The sequence below is a fragment of the Lytechinus variegatus genome, chromosome 1 (assembly GCF_018143015.1).
Source record: "Lytechinus variegatus isolate NC3 chromosome 1, Lvar_3.0, whole genome shotgun sequence".
Lineage (NCBI taxonomy): Eukaryota > Metazoa > Echinodermata > Echinoidea > Temnopleuroida > Toxopneustidae > Lytechinus > Lytechinus variegatus.
Window position 1 is genome coordinate 5,159,364 of NC_054740.1, and position 17,669 is coordinate 5,177,032.

The 17,669-nt window shown below is 38.9% G+C and overlaps 1 protein-coding gene across 1 annotated transcript; it reads right to left on the reverse strand.

Moving 5' to 3' along the window:
* Positions 1-10,862: 10,862 nt before the first annotated feature.
* LOC121412028 (tubulin beta chain-like) lies at positions 10,863-16,227 on the reverse strand. Its single transcript, XM_041604973.1, has 3 exons — positions 16,055-16,227; positions 12,248-12,583; positions 10,863-11,827 (listed from the first exon to the last, which is right to left on the reverse strand). Exons 1-3 carry the CDS (start codon positions 16,109-16,111, stop codon positions 10,874-10,876), a joined length of 1,347 nt encoding a protein of 448 aa, XP_041460907.1. The 5' UTR covers positions 16,112-16,227; the 3' UTR covers positions 10,863-10,873.
* Between the last annotated feature and the right edge of the window lie 1,442 nt (positions 16,228-17,669).

The following is a 17,669-nucleotide window of genomic DNA, read 5'->3' on the forward strand; positions in this document are numbered from 1 at the left end:
CGAAGGGTGCTTTGGAACCAGTCTCGGGGTTGAAAAACCTGTAAAGTTTCCTATGCTAGGAGTGCAGTCTGGAGAGCCAGAGTACCCAGATTATGAACTCGACGAGGGCAGGGATACTATCCATGTATCTTGTGGAACCAAGTTAGATGTTTCCACTACTGAGCAGGCAGAGCTTGAGTCACTTCTGGGTGATTTCAAGGATGTTCTTTGTGACATTCCAGGTTTCACATATGTTGATTGCCATCACATTGATGTGGGTGACGCTAAACCTTCTCGTTCACATCCTTATCGGATTGGTCCTGAGCGGAAAAGAGCCCTAGATGAAGAAATATCGAAACTCTTGGAATGTGGGAAGATAGAGCCCTCATCATCTCCCTGGGCTTCCCCTGTTGTCATGGTGCCGAAGAAGGGAGGCACTTATCGCATGTGTGTAGACTACCGCAAGTTGAACTCTGTTACAAAGATTGATGCGTATCCTATGCCGTCAGTCGATGACATCCTCCAGTCTTTGCATGGAGCTCAGGTGTTTTCTTCGCTAGACCTGAAAAGTGGTTATTAGCAAATGGGAATGGCTCCTGAAGACCGGGAGAAGACTGCGTTCATTTGTGAAAATGGTTTGTTTCAGTTTAAAGTCCTGCCCTTTGGGGTTGTCAATGGGCCAGCTAGCTTTCAGAGATTGATGTATAAGGTCCTTGGGGATCTCATTGGGAGGTGTTGCTATGTCTACCTAGATGATATTGTATGTTTTTCTGGTAGCCCACAAGAACATTACATAGACCTGAGGGAGGTATTGACCAGATTAAGAGCTGCTGGTCTTACTGCTAATGTTGAGAAATGTCAGTTCTTACATAGGGAGATGAGGTATCTTGGACATTTCATTGGAGCTGATGGCCTAAAGCCTGACCCAGATAAGGTGTCTGCTATCAGAGATTATCCGGTGCCTACCTCTGTCAAGGAACTAGAGAGATTCCTGGGCATGATTGGATGGTGTCAGAAATTTGTCCCTGGGTTTGCAGATAAGGCTGCCCCACTATATGCCTTGAAGAAAAAGAATGCCATGTGGGAGTGGACGGACGAATTCACCATAGTGTTTCACAGGTTGAAAGAGGCGCTCATGTCGGAACCAGTGTTAGGATACCCCAACAAGTCTTTGCCGTTTGTTGTTCACACGGATGCCAGTAATGTAGGTCTAGGGGCTATTCTAATTCAGAAACAAGACTCCCTGACCAAGACCATAGCTTATGGAAGCCGGACCTTGTCAAGTGCGGAACGGAATTACAGTAGTACCGAGAAGGAATGTCTGGCAATCATCTGGGCCCTAGAAAAATGGAGGCCTTACCTAGAAGGCAGACCATGTAAAGTTGTGACAGACCATCAAGCCCTGTGTGGGCTCTTCAGAAAAAGGAAGGGGGTAGACTTGCTCGATGGGTACTACGCTTGCAGGACTACAACTTCCAGGTGGTGTATCGCCCGGGATCCCAACACCATGTCCCAGATGCTCTTTCAAGATGCGGTGGAGAATCTGCAGTAGTTGGAGCAGTCGAGGAAATCCATGCTAACTCTTCAAGTGATAATGACGAGAAATGTGCTGATCCTAACTGCATTTACCCAGAGGATGATGTATTAGACTGGGTGTTATGCAATCAATGTAGACGTTGGTACCACCAAAGCTGTGTTGGTATTACTCGGGAGGAGGCAGAAATGATGGATCTCTACATCTGCCCTTCGTGCCTACCAGATGAAGCTCCAGGACCTGAGAATGTGGACAATCCGATTCTGATCCCAGAACTCGATGCAACACTATGCCGCGAGGCAGAGGCGCGACATTCACCTCCTACCCCTTATCTTGAACTTGGAGAGAGGTGACCTTGACTTCAAGCCTGCCCATTCTTCATGAAATATGAATGGGCTTCTGTGGAAGAAGGACGGTCGTTTAATAGTTCCCAGTGAACTACAAAACGCTGTGATGAATGAGTGCCACAGGAAACCTGCCGCCGGGCACTTGGGACGGCGGAAAACTCTCGCTCGACTAAAAAGTAACAACTTGTGCTGGAGGGGAATGTCTCAAAAAGTCCTCAGTTTTGTCCGAGCTTGCAAAGTTTGTCAGCAGACCAAACCTGTCTACCAGAAGAAAGCAGGTATGATGCTCTCCACATCGTCATCTAAGCCTTGGGAGATTGTTGGAGTAGACTTGATGGGACCCTTCCCCAAGAGCTATGGTGGACATGAACATATACTTGTTGTAGTGGATCACTACAGCAAGTACACGGAAGTGATCCCCCTAAAGTCTTCAAGCAGCCAGGTGGTATCGTGCACATTGGTCCGTCAAGTGTTCTGTCGGTATGGACCCCCCAAGAAACTACTGTCCGACAATGGTCCACAGTTTCGGGCAAGGGCATTAGCAGCTGTGTGTAAGGAGTGGGGAGTAGAACAGGTCTTCATTACCCCTTACCACCCACAGACTAACTGGGTGGAGAGAGTCAACAGAAACCTGAAGGCCATGGTTCAGTCCTATGTGTCAGGGGATCATCGCTCATGGGATGTACACCTAGCAGAATTTGGCTTCGCTTTGAACACTTCTACTCATGATACCCTTGGGACAGAACCAGCACTCCTCATGTTTGGGAGCAGGCTAAATACTCCCCTCAGCAACAAGCTTGAAACTAACCCTTCTGATGGTGTTAGCCAACCCAGTGTGGAGGACATTGTACAGCGTAGTGGACTAGCGAAGGGTAAAACCAAGCAACACTATGAAAAACGGAGAAGAGAGAACAATATTAAGGAGGGAGATCATGTGCGGGTCAAGACCTACCCGATATCCGATGCAAAGAAGTGCTTCACTGCAAAGCTTGCTCCCCGTTGGTCGGAAATGTACGTAGTGACCAAGCAACTGACTCCTGTAAACTTTGAGATTGTGAATGAAAAGAATAAGAAAAAAAATCACATTGTCCATGACGACCAGCTAAAACTGTGTCCATGACTTCATCGGCAATGGACTATGAACATTGTGAAAACTATTGGTCGAGTAATTCCTGAGAACTCAGTTATGAAACAAAGGCAGTATAAAAACCAACAAAATCTGATATGAATTAGATCTAATTTACTAAATGAAACTTGCATGCATATTATAACTGTGTTTACTGTATGATTACATCATGTACCAACCATACCGTTCTTGAATACTCAGTTACATGTATACAACAAATCAAAACATCAAACAACCAAAAGAAATGTGTATATTGTGTTGAAACTAAAGTATGATTGTAAGCATCTGAACATCATTTGTTTTAAGTCGAAAATACTTCATTGAAACCTCTTTAAATATTTCCAACTGCATGCTTCATTAGAATTTAGATACTAAAGTTTTGAAAATTGAGTATGCAAATGTGTCACTGCGAAGCTACATAATATGTAGCTTCGCAGTGACATTATTACCATGTACAAAATTATGTTGATACTGTTTGTTCTTGATATTTTGTTATCAGCCAGCATTTTGTTTCCAGTATGGATAAATTTTGATTGGTTCTTTTGCTTTTGCTGTTCTCATCCTTCAGCTGCGCTGGGATGTTTTAAGGTGCTTTATTGCCTATTAATGTTTGTTAGCTTTTGGACGGTCATAAGGATAAGGATATGACACCTCCAGACTTGTTAAATTGCTGTTTGCAGTTTCATACTGTACATGTACATGCATGTTATATCTGATTTATTGGGGGAATCTTGTCACATAAATTATTGATAAGACATGTTACTGTATTGCATTAAGTCCATTGTTTATTCAGTCAAATGAGTATTTTACGCTGATGAAACAAAGAGTAAAAATGTCTGTTGTATTGCTAGCGTCAAGTTCGTATATGAATGTTTTATTGAACTTATAAGTGGAGTATCGTTGCATGTACTAATGACAAGGCATGATATTGTATGTATTACATTTGATTCATTGTGGTTAATAAAAACCCATAGGGTTATTTTAGTGGGGGAGAGTGTAAGGGTTTACAGGCATACACAGTATTGTTTGCACTAGAAGCTTTCATACATATAAAAGGACTGCTTGATACATGTAAGGGGGAGGAGTGCGACTTTTGGGAAAGCTGCTAAAGCTATGGTCTTGGTTATGAGTTATCTGTAGAATAAAGCCTTTTAATGTTATTGTGTGACTCTAAAACTATCCTGTCTGAAGTCTGGTTCTTGTTCAGGTATTCCACCCCTTTCAACTTTACGAAATAAGCCAACTATTCATAGCTTCAATAGAGCACTTAAAAAAATCTAACCAATAACTATAACCATGATAACACTCACATCATTCATCATACTTAGGATATCTTGTGGATCTTCTGTTCTTCCACCACCCCCTGCCTTTATTTCGCTTCTTTTCCCGTCTTCTTTCATTCGCTCTACCTGTGCAGATTTGTTTTGTTTTGTTTTCTTTTACTCGTTTTTGTCCTTTGTTTTGTTGTTGTTGTTGTTGTCTTTTTTTATTTGTCTGTTCTTGTAATATTTCGTCAGTCTTGTTTTGGTATAATTTTTTGTCATGTCTTGTTCTTGTACCGTTCTGTCACGTCCTGTTTTCGTAATGTTTTTGTCTTATGTGTCCTTTTCACTTTTCTTCATATCTTGTAATATAATCCAGCCTTGTACGTCTTTTACTTGGGAGAATATGCAAAAAATATACATATTTAACAAGGATTTACATATAATTTTTACAAGAAAGATATGATGACTTGTATATTATATATATTTTGGACTTCAACAAGAACGATATGATTTGTATATTATATATAGATATAGATATATATTGTTTTTTGCATCAATATGCCTTATTTATTGAAGGAAACCTTCGATAACAAGCTTTGCTTTCCAGAAGGTTCCTATTTCATTTCAAAATGTTATATTATATTTTGCTTTACTTTGGAACTTTGTTAAAATTTTGGAATGAATAAATTCGTTATCAATCAAAAAAAAAGAAAAGATCTTGCCTTTGAATAATTTGTTAACATGGAAAATAATTGTTCATGGTCAAAAGATTCATTTTTTTTATGTCACATCCCCCCGCTCCCTCGCTGGATCGGCCACTGTATCGGACTTTACCATAAAGTGTACCTTACCATATTTTATATATATTTTGTAAGACAATAAAGAAGATGGACGTAATCTGTCAGTTGTCTTTTTTACGTTTTCAATATTTATATTATTTCTTTATTCTCTCCCCCTCTCTATCTTTATGTACATCTCTCGCTCTCGTTTTCGGTTTAGACGGGATATAATTCCTTATACACCAACCGGTCGTCAAAGTTCATTGGATGAAGTAAAGGTCAAGTCCACCCCAGGAAAATGCTGACCTGAATAAATAGAGAAAAATCAAACTAGCATAGTGCTGAAAATTCCATCAAAATCGGATGTAAAATAAGAAAGTTATGACATTTTAAAGTTTCGCTTATTTTTCACAAAACAGTGATATGCACAACTAGCTGAGTCAATCGATGATGTCCACCACTCACTATTTCCTTTGTATATTATTGTTTGAAATACGCAATATTTCGTTTTCTATAGATTTGACAATAAGGACCAACTTGACTGAACCATATAGAATTAAACAATGCTAATTGCACATGTTGAGGGAGGAGTTAATTGTTGTATCACTTGACAATGAGGATAAAATTAGAATATTTCATATAATAAAATACAAATGAAATAGTGAGTGGATGACGTCATAGTCTCCTCATTTGCATACCAGTTATGATGTGCATATAACTGTTTTGTGTAATTAAGCGAAACTTTAAAATGTCATAACTTTCTTAATTTTATTTCCGATTTTGATGAAATTTTCAGTGTTATGCTTGTTGGATTTTTCTCATTTTATTCAATTCAACTTTTCGTTGGGGTGGACTTGTCCTTTAACTTTGTCTATTTTTGGGTCAGGAATAGAAGAAATATGCGACCACTATAAGAATGATAACTTAAAATTTATAGAATAGCCCCTCCCTTTTTCTATCTCATTGTTCCCAGTCTTTGTTTATGCCTATTACCTGTCACTATCTTTTTAGGTATGTGTCTCCACCCCCCCCCCCTTTCTCCCTCTCCTTCTCTCTCCCTATCACTCACTCTCTCTGCTGCTTAAGCTTTATTGTGTATATTACAAAAAAAATCAACAGCTCACCATGTGTTAGTAAACTTAATGAATATTGTACTATGAAAAGAAATAATTACGTGTACTAATATGCGATCGTTTTCGATGTGATTCTTTAATAAAGATTATTTTGATTTAACACAATCAGAATGGTTGTTTCAATCGCACATTTCTTATTGGTACTCGAAATTAATTTAGACAAATGGCTTCATGCCCCCACATACATACCCACCCACACGCACATACACACACCCACCCACACAAACACACACACACACACACCCTCACATATATATAAACCGAGACAAGTTGCCGCAGCGGAACGGGGGGTGGTATTGACTGAGCTTTATTTAAACACGGTAAAAAAAAGCCCCAAAAGCTTCCATGACTGATTTTAATGGGGAGCGTGTAAAACATATATGAGAAACAAATATATTGATAAGAACAACAACAATGAAAAAAATATTTACAAAAGGATCGTTGAGGAGAAGAAAAAAGAAGGAGAAGAAAAAGAAGAAGAAAATTATAACAAATTGAAGCAGAATCATAAATGATACAGGATATTAGAAGTTTGATTAATTAAGATATCAATGATTCAAGAGTAAAACATATTTATGTATGTATCATAGAAGCTTGATTTCAAATTTTGACAAATTACAAATTAAAAACTCGGCTCGCACAAATACCATGGCCCTATGAAGCGGGGATACTACCCCCCCCCCCCCCACACACACACACACAGATGCACACACACAAAAATATATTAATTCTGCTCTTTTTTCCGGAACAAAATCACCCTAATTCTTTATCGAAAACCATTTTTTTGGGGGGGGAGGAGGGCTTGTCATTCTATTAACGGAATCACCTTACTTTTGTAGTATTTTTTCGGGGAGGGGTAGTATGCTTTTAAACAAACCAGCACTCTCTCTTTAAAATCGTTCCGAGGCCTCTGACCAGGCGCGCCGGAACACTTTCAGTTTAAGGGGGACAAAATCCCGAAGGGGGCACAGTATTTTTGACAGCGTGAGATACCGAAGCAATCGAGCGGGGGAGGGTGTGGGACCCCCACGGTAAGGACTTTGTGTGAAAAAGGAGTATAAAAGTTGCGTTTCTAAGAGCATTCAAAAATAAATTTCTTGAGAATCAAACACTGCAGTCTTGGAGTTCTTTTTGCTCCTTCTATTTCCTCCCTTCTGATCCAGACTGGTGTTTCTTCATGATGAGCGTCGCAGTTCCAACAAATAACGAGCCTTATTGCAAACAAAATTGTTTCAAATCAATGTAATATAGGCCTTTAAAGACTTTGAGATGACAAACATGACCGTACGCAGCCGGGAGCCGCCTATCCAAAATTCACAAAAATTCACAAAATTCACCATAAGTGTGAACGAAATCCTTCAATTTTATTCTAGAAAAAAGCTTCCCCGTCACAAGCCCCCTTGCTCTTAAGTTTCTTCGGAAATTTAGGTCTTGTAGCCCCACTCACCCCCGGATTTTTTTTTTTTTTTGCAAACGTCCATGAATAACAAAAGCTGGGATGAACCAGAGAACATAGCTGCCATCTCGATCTGATTAGTAACAGGTAATGGGAAGAAGTTTTGGAATCTAAAATACATAAGTGCTATATCATATGAGCTGAAATAGTATCAGACAAAAAGCCTGCCAATCATGCAATGAAAAGGAATAGAGGAAAATACGGGGCTGTGAAAATATCTTAAGATTTTTTTTTATAGTAGAGCAGTACTGTAACGCTTATTTTTTTCTTTTATATTCTTTATTTACATTTTTATTCATATCTCGGATAATATGAGTCGGGTCAAGTAGACACTTCACAGATGATTTTATTTTTTTCAAGTCTAAACATTATCTCTAAGTTGCTTTCGAGTGGGATTCACCATTTTCACAAATTATAAATTATAATCCTCTACACATGATTATTCTGTGCGTAATTTTATGATAACATGTCTATATTGAGTTGAAATAACCTTTGTATTTTCTTTAGGGCACTGACTTGTTATCATTATATTAACTCAATTTATATTTAGTTGAAAATGAAATAATTCAAACAAGTTTTCATAATTTAAATCTGTATCTTTATTAAACTATACTTACATATTTCAGGGATGACTTACTTAGGCAACAACTATATGAGATAATGACGATCTCGAGATGTTATGGTTTCTGGGTTGACAGCTATATGACATAGATTCCATAATTATGTTGCTCGAGTATCTAGAGTTCACGCGCGGTAGTGATATCGGGTCCGGTCTGAGTGTTTCTGGGTATATTTGTTTGTTAGCCGACACAGCCAGCATCATAGAGTTATAAACCTAATACTTTATTCATATGTGGACCACTATTAATTTGCCATTCGGTTTAGTCTGAATGCATTCATTAAAAGGTTAAACGTTATCACACTGTAATAAGATGGAAAAGGGGCTTATCAAAGGTATGTTTCACAGAGGAACATGTTCGTCAAAAGACGCGAGGCTTACTATGATAATGTTTTTGCCCCGTCAGGGCGAAATCTTTTCATTTTTGACAATGGAAATGACAATTTTGGGGCAGAAAAGTGCCTTCATTGTTTACTTTTGTCCTTAAATAATTTATTATTTTTTTACTTTCAGGGTGGCACATTGGGGGGGCAAAATCTCATTTCCCCCCCCCCCCAATTTTTTTTTGTGCCCCAAGTGCCCCCCTGCCCCCCCCCCCCCCCCCCCGCTTCCGGCGCCCTTGCCTCTGACACTGAAAATGCTCAATGAATGGTGCAGATGCGTGGAAAATATTGTTACGCCATCTTCGGCCTTTATACAGCGGCTGAGCGACAGTCATTGAAACAAAATAATTAACTGACAGAGAGATCATCATTTAAATGCTTATGCATCATAATGTTCTATTTTGTATCAATATCAAAATAAAACAAAATACGAACAAATGGTTGATTCATTTTGGTTAACATTGTTCATTTTTATTTCTAGCCCCATGATATTTCATTATTAGAATAGAAAACAAATCGAATTGGTACTCAGTTTCACGGCCATTGGAGCATTTGTATGCTACGTTATACTTACCATGCTTACACCTTAAACATGCACATAATTTGTCGCAAATAGTCCTTAAACTTGGACAGTTATGGATTATTAATTTGGGTATATCAAAAATAACAATTAGGTTTAAACATTTAAAATCCCTGCTTTTCGTCGATTTCGTTTGTTCTTTTAAAGTATGTTGATGTCGACCATTCAGTATTTTCCATATGCTTTTGAACTTGAAGTTATGAATTAACAAAATGTACTTATTCTGACGAAATTAGGCATTGATTAACCATGTCACTACAACAGGGGCGTAGATAGCGGGGGGATGGGGGGATGCATCCCCCCAGAATTTTATGTGGGGGGATGGTGTGTACAATCATCCCCCCAGGTTTCTGTGGGGGAAGAAGCAAAACTATACAGTAATAAAGCAATGAATGCTAGTTAAAATCAATCAATAATAATAGCAGTAATAATCATAACGTACAGCAATGACAAACATGATCAAAATTGGACTTTTATTCAGAGTCAATCATCTTATATGCATTTACAACTTGCAAGTTTTAAGTAATAACAACTGTCTTGCGTCGTCATATACATTTAAGGATCGTTATTCAGAGTTTCACCAAGTACAATAATTATGTATTTGCAAAGGAGATAAGTTCAAAATATTTCATTACAGATTTAAGAAAGTGTCGCTTAATCACTCCCTTTCAGAGCAATTGCTTTCATAACACATTAACACTGTTCAAACGAATTAATAAGAAATTACCTATACACATACACTGATCCTTTTCCCTGCTGGCATTTCCTTACCTATGTTTTTATCATAATCATCATAACAAGGTAAATAATAAGAAATGAATCGAAATTATAACAAGTTACTATCTATACAGTTTACTTCCGACAACCCGGTGAGGTTTATTTCATTTCCATACTTAATTCAATCAAGCCTTTGTAATCATGGTAATTTTAAACAGAGTGTGCTTATCATTTTAGTGTCCGCATATCTGCACGTGGATAAGAAATATAATGTTGAGCTTTTTTATTTTACCCCTATTACTATAATTGTAATTTATATTTTTTTAGTTATTTGGCTGTTTATTCCTTTAGTTGTTGATTCATTCGTTTGATCATTAACAATATCGCTACTTTTAAAAGAGTACTACTATACTAGTAAAATAAGGAATACTAGTTATTCTAGATCATGTTTAGCAGGACTGTCATGACCAAGATGATAACTAGACATCCGACAAATGACATTTCTCTTATGATCATCTTTACTCATTGTCATTAATCAAACAAAAGATTACTGCCATGAAAAATGTGCAAGGAAGTTTGTTTATTACTGGATGCCCTGTTTATTGCTGAAAGCAAAGTGATTAAAAGACACACGAGATAATCCATGAGGCAGATCGTGTTATTTTGTTATCTTTAACTCGTCTGCTTTGGCCCATGATATTTTGTTTTTATCGAGTACGTTATCTCCTTCATTCTTTATATTTATATATTAATTATATATATATATATATAAAGTATGACCCAGCTATAGGGATCACCCCCCCCCCCCCCCAGGTCTAAGGACCTGTCTACGCCACTGCACTACAACAGTCAAAGACGAAATCGCTGTAGAGTTATGATTGATTGTATCTCCATATGTCCAGGAATTTAGTTATCATTATGGTTATATTTGGTCAAAAATTTTAATCAAAGTAACTCAGGCTTCCTCGGGGTCGGCCTCCCCTTCTTCCTCTTCGAATTCACCCTCATCATCGATCGTGGCGTCCTGGTATTGCTGATACTCGGACACCAAGTCATTCATGTTGCTCTCAGCCTCAGTGAATTCCATCTCGTCCATACCCTCACCAGTGTACCAATGAAGGAAAGCCTTTCTCCTGAACATAGCGGTGAACTGCTCAGAGATGCGCTTGAAGATTTCCTGTATGGCGGTGTTGTTGCCAATGAAGGTAGCGGACATCTTCATACCTCTTGGAGGTATGTCACAAACTGCTGATTTGATATTGTTGGGGATCCACTCAACAAAGTAAGTACTGTTCTTTGTCTGCGTATTGAGAATCTGTTCGTCGACCTCTTTCATGGACATGCGACCACGGAACATTGTCGCTACGGTAAGGTAACGACCGTGACGAGGATCGCATGCGGCCATCATGTTCTTGGCATCGAACATCTGCTGGGTGAGCTCGGGGACTGTCAAGGCTTGGTACTGCTGGCTACCGCGGCTCGTCAAGGGTGAAAACCCAGGCATGAAGAAGTGAAGACGTGGAAAGGGCACCATGTTGACGGCAAGTTTGCGAAGGTCTGCGTTGAGCTGTCCAGGGAAACGAAGACTAGCGGTGATGCCACTCATGGCGTAAGATAGAATATGATTCAAATCACCATATGTAGGTGTGGTCAGTTTCAAGGTTCGGAAACAGATGTCGTAGAGGGCTTCGTTATCGATGCAATATGTTTCGTCTGTGTTTTCAACAAGCTGATGAACTGAAAGAGTGGCGTTGTAGGGTTCGACAACTACTTCAGAAACCTTCGGGGATGGAATAACACTGAATGTCATAAAGATCCTATCGGGATACTCCTCCTTTAGCTTGCTAATCAGCAAGGTACCCATGCCAGAACCGGTACCACCTCCTAGAGAATGTGTGAGTTGAAATCCCTGAAAGAAAATACGATGATTTATGCTATTTTAAGTTGTTAACATGGAAAACAGGATAAAAGGCAAAGAAAACGAATTGTCCTTATTTGGATAATGCAATAAATACTGAGAGTCATTATAACAAGACACCAAATTTATATTTTCTCAGGCTGAAATTTAACATAATACTAAAGCTTACATGAAATATGAAATTAAACTCCATACGGGAAGGCGGTCGCTTCTTACGAGAAATAATAGGAAAGGGTATGTGTTATGGTTGTCATATAATTATTGAGGTCAGTGGCGCATCAAGACTAACTTCAAATTTCCTCTCTCATTATAAAAGCTAAGAACGTGGTGATTTACTGCTTGAATTTAACCGTTACGCAGAAATATTTAACCCTAGCTGCTACTAGTATTTCTGCTTCTGAGGGAGCCTACCTGTAGACAATCGCAGCTTTCGGCTTCTTTCCTAACAACATCAATCACGGCATCTACCAGCTCTGCTCCTTCAGTATAATGTCCCTTGGCCCAAACGTTCCCTGCTCCACTCTGTCCGAATATAAAATTGTCCGGGCGGAAGATCTGTCCGTACGGACCAGACCGGACTGAATCCATGGTTCCTGGCTCTAGATCGATGAGCACCGATCGCGGAACGTATCTACCTCCGTTGGCCTCGTTGAAGTAGACGTTGATGCGCTCCAATTGGAGATCGGAGTCGCCATGGTAAGCTCCTGTAGGGTCAACGCCATGCTCGTCACATGTGACTTCCCAGAACTGCGAAAAATGAACATTGAGTGTGAGCAAAATCAATTGACTGGCAGCCTGTTTTTTATAACGCGTTAGTTCAATAACTTCAAATTCATTAGGCGGACGAATTTTGGTAAATATGATATAAATGTGATGACGATAAATATTGACCAAACTAAAAATCCTTAGTATCTAATTACAGACAACGCTATTTTTTAGGTATTATGGTATGCCCCAAAGTTTAAAAACCATTCACGGCCTCTACAATTTAGCGCCACTGTCAGAGAAGAGATATGGCATTAGGGAAGTGATTCTACGTATTAATCATATAAAAGATGAATAATGATATTCCGCAAAATATAATACAGCATTTCACACATGGGTATAACATATATAAGCACCTTGGGTACTCATTTTAACATCGGGGCAGGGAAGGGCTCAGTGACTGGAAGTGTGACGGAGCGCCAGTGCCTCGGTGGGATTAGCCTCTTGTCGAGGCCCTGACGGCTGCTTCCCGAGCGAAGCGAGGGATTTCCTAATTCGCGAAGCGAATTAGGCCTGGCGCGAGCTTCGCTTTCTCCCTTGCTTCGCCATGTCCGCTCGAAAAGCAGCCGACAGGGACTCGACAAGAGGCTACGGTGGGATTCAAACTCACGACCCTGTGATTACAAGGCGAAATTCAGACCCTGCTACACCATTTCAATTCCACCACAGGAAATGTGGCATTTGACCCCCAAATATTGGTGTCTATGTCTAATCACCCTTCCGCCACCCTGACAGAAATTATAGTCATGCTATGACTATGACAAAAATGGTAACAAGGGTCATTAAAGTCCATATACTCGAGTATCATCTACACTGGCGTAAATCCGTGTTGATGGGTGGGGGGATGACTGAAATATTTTGGCATTTCTTTTGCAATCATGTTTTTAGATATGCAAGGATATTGTCATTGATATGTCCACAGTGGCGTGCCGTGGGTCACGGCATAGTGGGGGCACCAGCAAACTTGTTAAATCACTGAGTGAGCGCGCGGAGCGCGCTCAGTTGCCAGTTATACTGACCTAATAGAGACATTTTAAAGACAATGTCATTAAACGGATATGTATCTCACTGATCAAATAATGCGAGCGCGGAGCGCGAGCTGAAATTTTTTATATTCACACCTAAAAGGGGACATTATAATCAAATTTGTGTAATCACGATAGGTACCTGTCTCGCTAAACAATGCGAGCGCGAAGCGCGAACTGAAATTTTCGTATATTTTGACCCCCAAAAAAGCGAGATTTTAAGGAATATATTGTAGGAATCAATTAAGAGTATGCATATCTCACCATAGTCATCTAATGCGAGTTCCTAGCGCTTGCTGATTTTATTAGAATTACATCTAAACACATGAAACATTTTTGTAGTCATTGCAATCATGATTATCATACGCATCTCACTAATCAAATATTGCGAGCGCGAGCTGAAAATGTAGATAATTCAGACCTGAAGTGGGGCATTCTAAGGTTTCTTTGTAGGAATTAACTAAGACCATACGTATTTCATTTACCAACTGATGCGAGCGCAAAGCGCGAGTTGAAAATTTTTGATATTCAGATCAGAAGGATCTACCAAAGCTAAAGTATCCTCGCCAAAAACAAAAATCAAACAAAGGCGGAGGAATAGTTCTTCTCCCTCTCGACACCCTTAATGGTCACTAATTAATTTTATAAGACATAATACATAAAGTAATGTTGGAAATAAGCCATATCGTCTTTCATGGGCTATCCTGTCAAGCTATTTCGATATTGTACTATTATTAAATGGAAAGGGAAGTCAATCAATTCAGTGCAGATTTTTTAGAACCCTTATTGTGCCAGTAACACAGTTTCCCTTTGCCAGGTATATTACATGGGGTTAATTAGAATGCATGAGCAAACATGCTACTACATGTATATAGCACACAAATTTTTGGCATTATAAATTATATAATTTCCTCCTACTAAAACCTCGTCATTTTCTATCTATTGTCCACGGCGGACTGCACTTGCATATCAATTAATGGTGGTTAAGTCGCTGCCCGGAAAGCAGTAGATGGCAGGTTCGAACCCCACAAGTTCCAATTTTTTTCTCACTTATGATTTTCATTAAAGATCGAGCATGCGATCTTAAACACACAGGAGGAATGCCGAAAATTTGTTTGCAAATTACATTTAGCACAGCTACTATATCACTGTTCAGATGATACAGGGCTCTGGCAGCTTGGGTTTAAATCATGATCATTATGATTACCAACACTAACTTCCCTTTCAAGATATTAACGATTTTGAGGCCGAAGTACGTGGGACCGACCTGTTAAAGGGACACACTACATGGTGGTAATATAATTATGTGTAATAAAATCAGACCAGAAATAACTAAGGAAAAAGAAAAGATCACTGCGACTTGCATCTATCTGAATCTCAAATTGGCAATTTGGTCATTAAATTGTGATCAGTGCATGTTAAGACAATATTCCCAGTGTGATCCCATTTGTTATGCACTTATGTTCATTTCTTATGCATCTTGTCCTCAAGAGCTCAAAATATAATATTTTGTTATAATTTCACAATTCTTGCAAAATAAGAAAATTTAGGTAATCTATTGGGGAGGGGATACCCTATATGGTATTAGCAAAAGCGGCCAGTTTAAACTTCCCATAAATGTAGTGATTGCACTATCTCACGTTTAGTTAACATTTGTACCATCTGCTTCTCGTAATTGCTTTTTTTCTTAAAAATGGGTCGGAACTTTTATTTAAATTCATGCTGTAGATGTGTTACATTCACGACATGCACGATAAGAAGCAGTTTACTCCTCCACGGAAATAAAAGCAACACCGCCACCACCGGTCAAACATCCTGAAACACAAAATTGCAAAATAAATACAAGGACAAACAAACACTCCCATGAGCATGATCAGGATTACAGTTAGTTCAGTCAGCCGTACAATAGTTTGGAATATTACACTGCGAGAACCAAACATTTTTGTGATATTGCATGATGTAAAACAAATATTGACTACTTGTGCAGCTCGTGCAATAGTATAGACATGATAAACGTTATTATCTGGTCAAAATCGGACTCTTCCCTTAAACTATAAGCTCGTCTCGTGAAATTGAAAGTCTAAATTTGCCCTCACTGTATGTTTTTGTCATGTTGGAGTCAGGCTCTCAATGTATTACATAAACAGAAAGTGGAAACATCCTGTTTTTCGATGAGGAAGAGGAAGAGTAGAAAAAACAGGTTTAAGTCTGAATACATTGAGAAAGAAGTTTCATTTCCGATTTCGGGGAAGCTAGGGAATTATAGGCCTATGATGCCCTGCAGGTTCGGTGAACTACTATACTAGCCCAGTATTATAATAGCTCTGTATTTTTTTTCCATAATACATCTACATGTATGCCTAATTCTTGTCAGTTTTTAGAGTTAATATCCTATATAAAGTTCTCTATAGAAATGAAGTAATATTACCTTTGATCCGATTTGGTTGCCGCACTGGCCAGTCTGCAAATGGACAATCTCCCTCATTTCTCTTCACTGTAATTCTGCTCAAATCAGTAATATCTTCGAAAAAGTATGATTGATTTCAAATGAGTGCGGTAGATTTGCATTGCACTATCAAATGATTTACCGGAGACGGGGAGTGGCAGTCTTTATATCAACATCGGGGTAGACTTTAAACCCATTCTTTAACTATGTTGCAATATTTTTTGGAGGTCGGTTTTAAAGTATACCCGAGGGCTTAACCTTTTACCGAATATACTATTTACATGCAGATGTAAATGTTAAGGGATCGTGTGAGAATCGCAAACTTTTGATTGATAAGGAAAATGAGTGTCAGTTGCCATCCGAATCATTTTATGGAAGATGGATAGAATATCAGGAATCTCTGAAAGAGTCATTATGATAACTGCCAGATAAGTTTTTTTTTTAATATGTGAAAATCAAGAGATACTAAGATAACACATCGGAGAAGGACTTCGGAATTGACTGAGGTAAGGTACACTGTTTAAAATTCGAGATTTTCTGCCTTCAAAAGGCCATGTAATCAGGTGAATTTCCAAAGCTTTTTTTTTTTTTAGAAAATAAGTATTGGGGCTTATAACCATAGCACAATAAGGGCCGTACGTACAGACGAGATTTTCGGGGGTTCGTGTGACCACCCCACCCTCCCAAGAAAGTAGGCTTTTGTTTGTATGTGTGTGTGTGTTTTTTTCATTTTGTACAAAAATTATGACCCATGATTGGAGTGATAACATTTCTCTTTTCTTTAGTTTTAAGTATTGCTTGTAATTTTGGTTGGAAAGAAATATGGCCGGGAATGAAGCACCTTTACCCCCAATACCATGGCCACGACCTCCCCCCCCCCCCCCCCCCTCCTCCCCCTTCATTGCACCCCATTGACATCATTCGTGCAAAGTAGGAATTAGCTTTCAATATACTCGGATGAGGAAAATATAAAGATAATTCATCTCTGCCAATTTCTTCGAATTTGTAGTGATGGTTCATTGCATAAAAAGCTCTGTGCCTATGTGATAATCCAAATTATTAAATACATAGAGGCCGTTATGGTTCACCTTTGCACCCGTCATGTGTCGCGGAAGGCCCGCTGCAGCGAATTTGCTACTTGTGACTTTTCTGAGCTGATCCCCAGTAGTAGTCAGCTTTACACACACAAATGACGGATACGTGAAGTCACAGTGCTATATTCATCGCATGAGGTCACTGTGTGTGTGATGAACGTGGAACCGAATACGTGTCATGAGAGCATTTTTACGATGCATCTAGGTTCCTTTTATTTTGTTTGCTCGGTGCAGAGACGAGCTAAGAAGATTATGACTGATTATTACGCCTCTTTCTTATTCGATTTGAATAAACATGTTTGGAAATAAATGATCAGGATGGCCAATTTGCTGGAGTTGATAACATACTCAACCCCTTCTTTACTATCGTTTATATATTTAGGCCCTAAAAAAAATGCAAGGTAAGCTGAAATAACAATATAAATGTAGTTTTGATAATAGTGGTAATAGTGTCGATTATGATAATAAAAATAATAATAACAATTATAATAATAATGATTATC

Excerpts from the sequence above, each read along its gene's own strand:
- LOC121412028 (XM_041604973.1), bottom strand. The coding sequence starts at position 16,111 with ATGAGGGAGATTGTCCATTTGCAGACTGGCCAGTGCGGCAACCAAATC. Across the intron at positions 12,584-16,054 it reads GCAACCAAATCGGATCAAAG|TTCTGGGAAGTCACATGTGA; the intron begins GTAATATTACTT and ends CATTTTTCGCAG. Across the intron at positions 11,828-12,247 it reads AAAGCTGCGATTGTCTACAG|GGATTTCAACTCACACATTC; the intron begins GTAGGCTCCCTC and ends ATTTTCTTTCAG.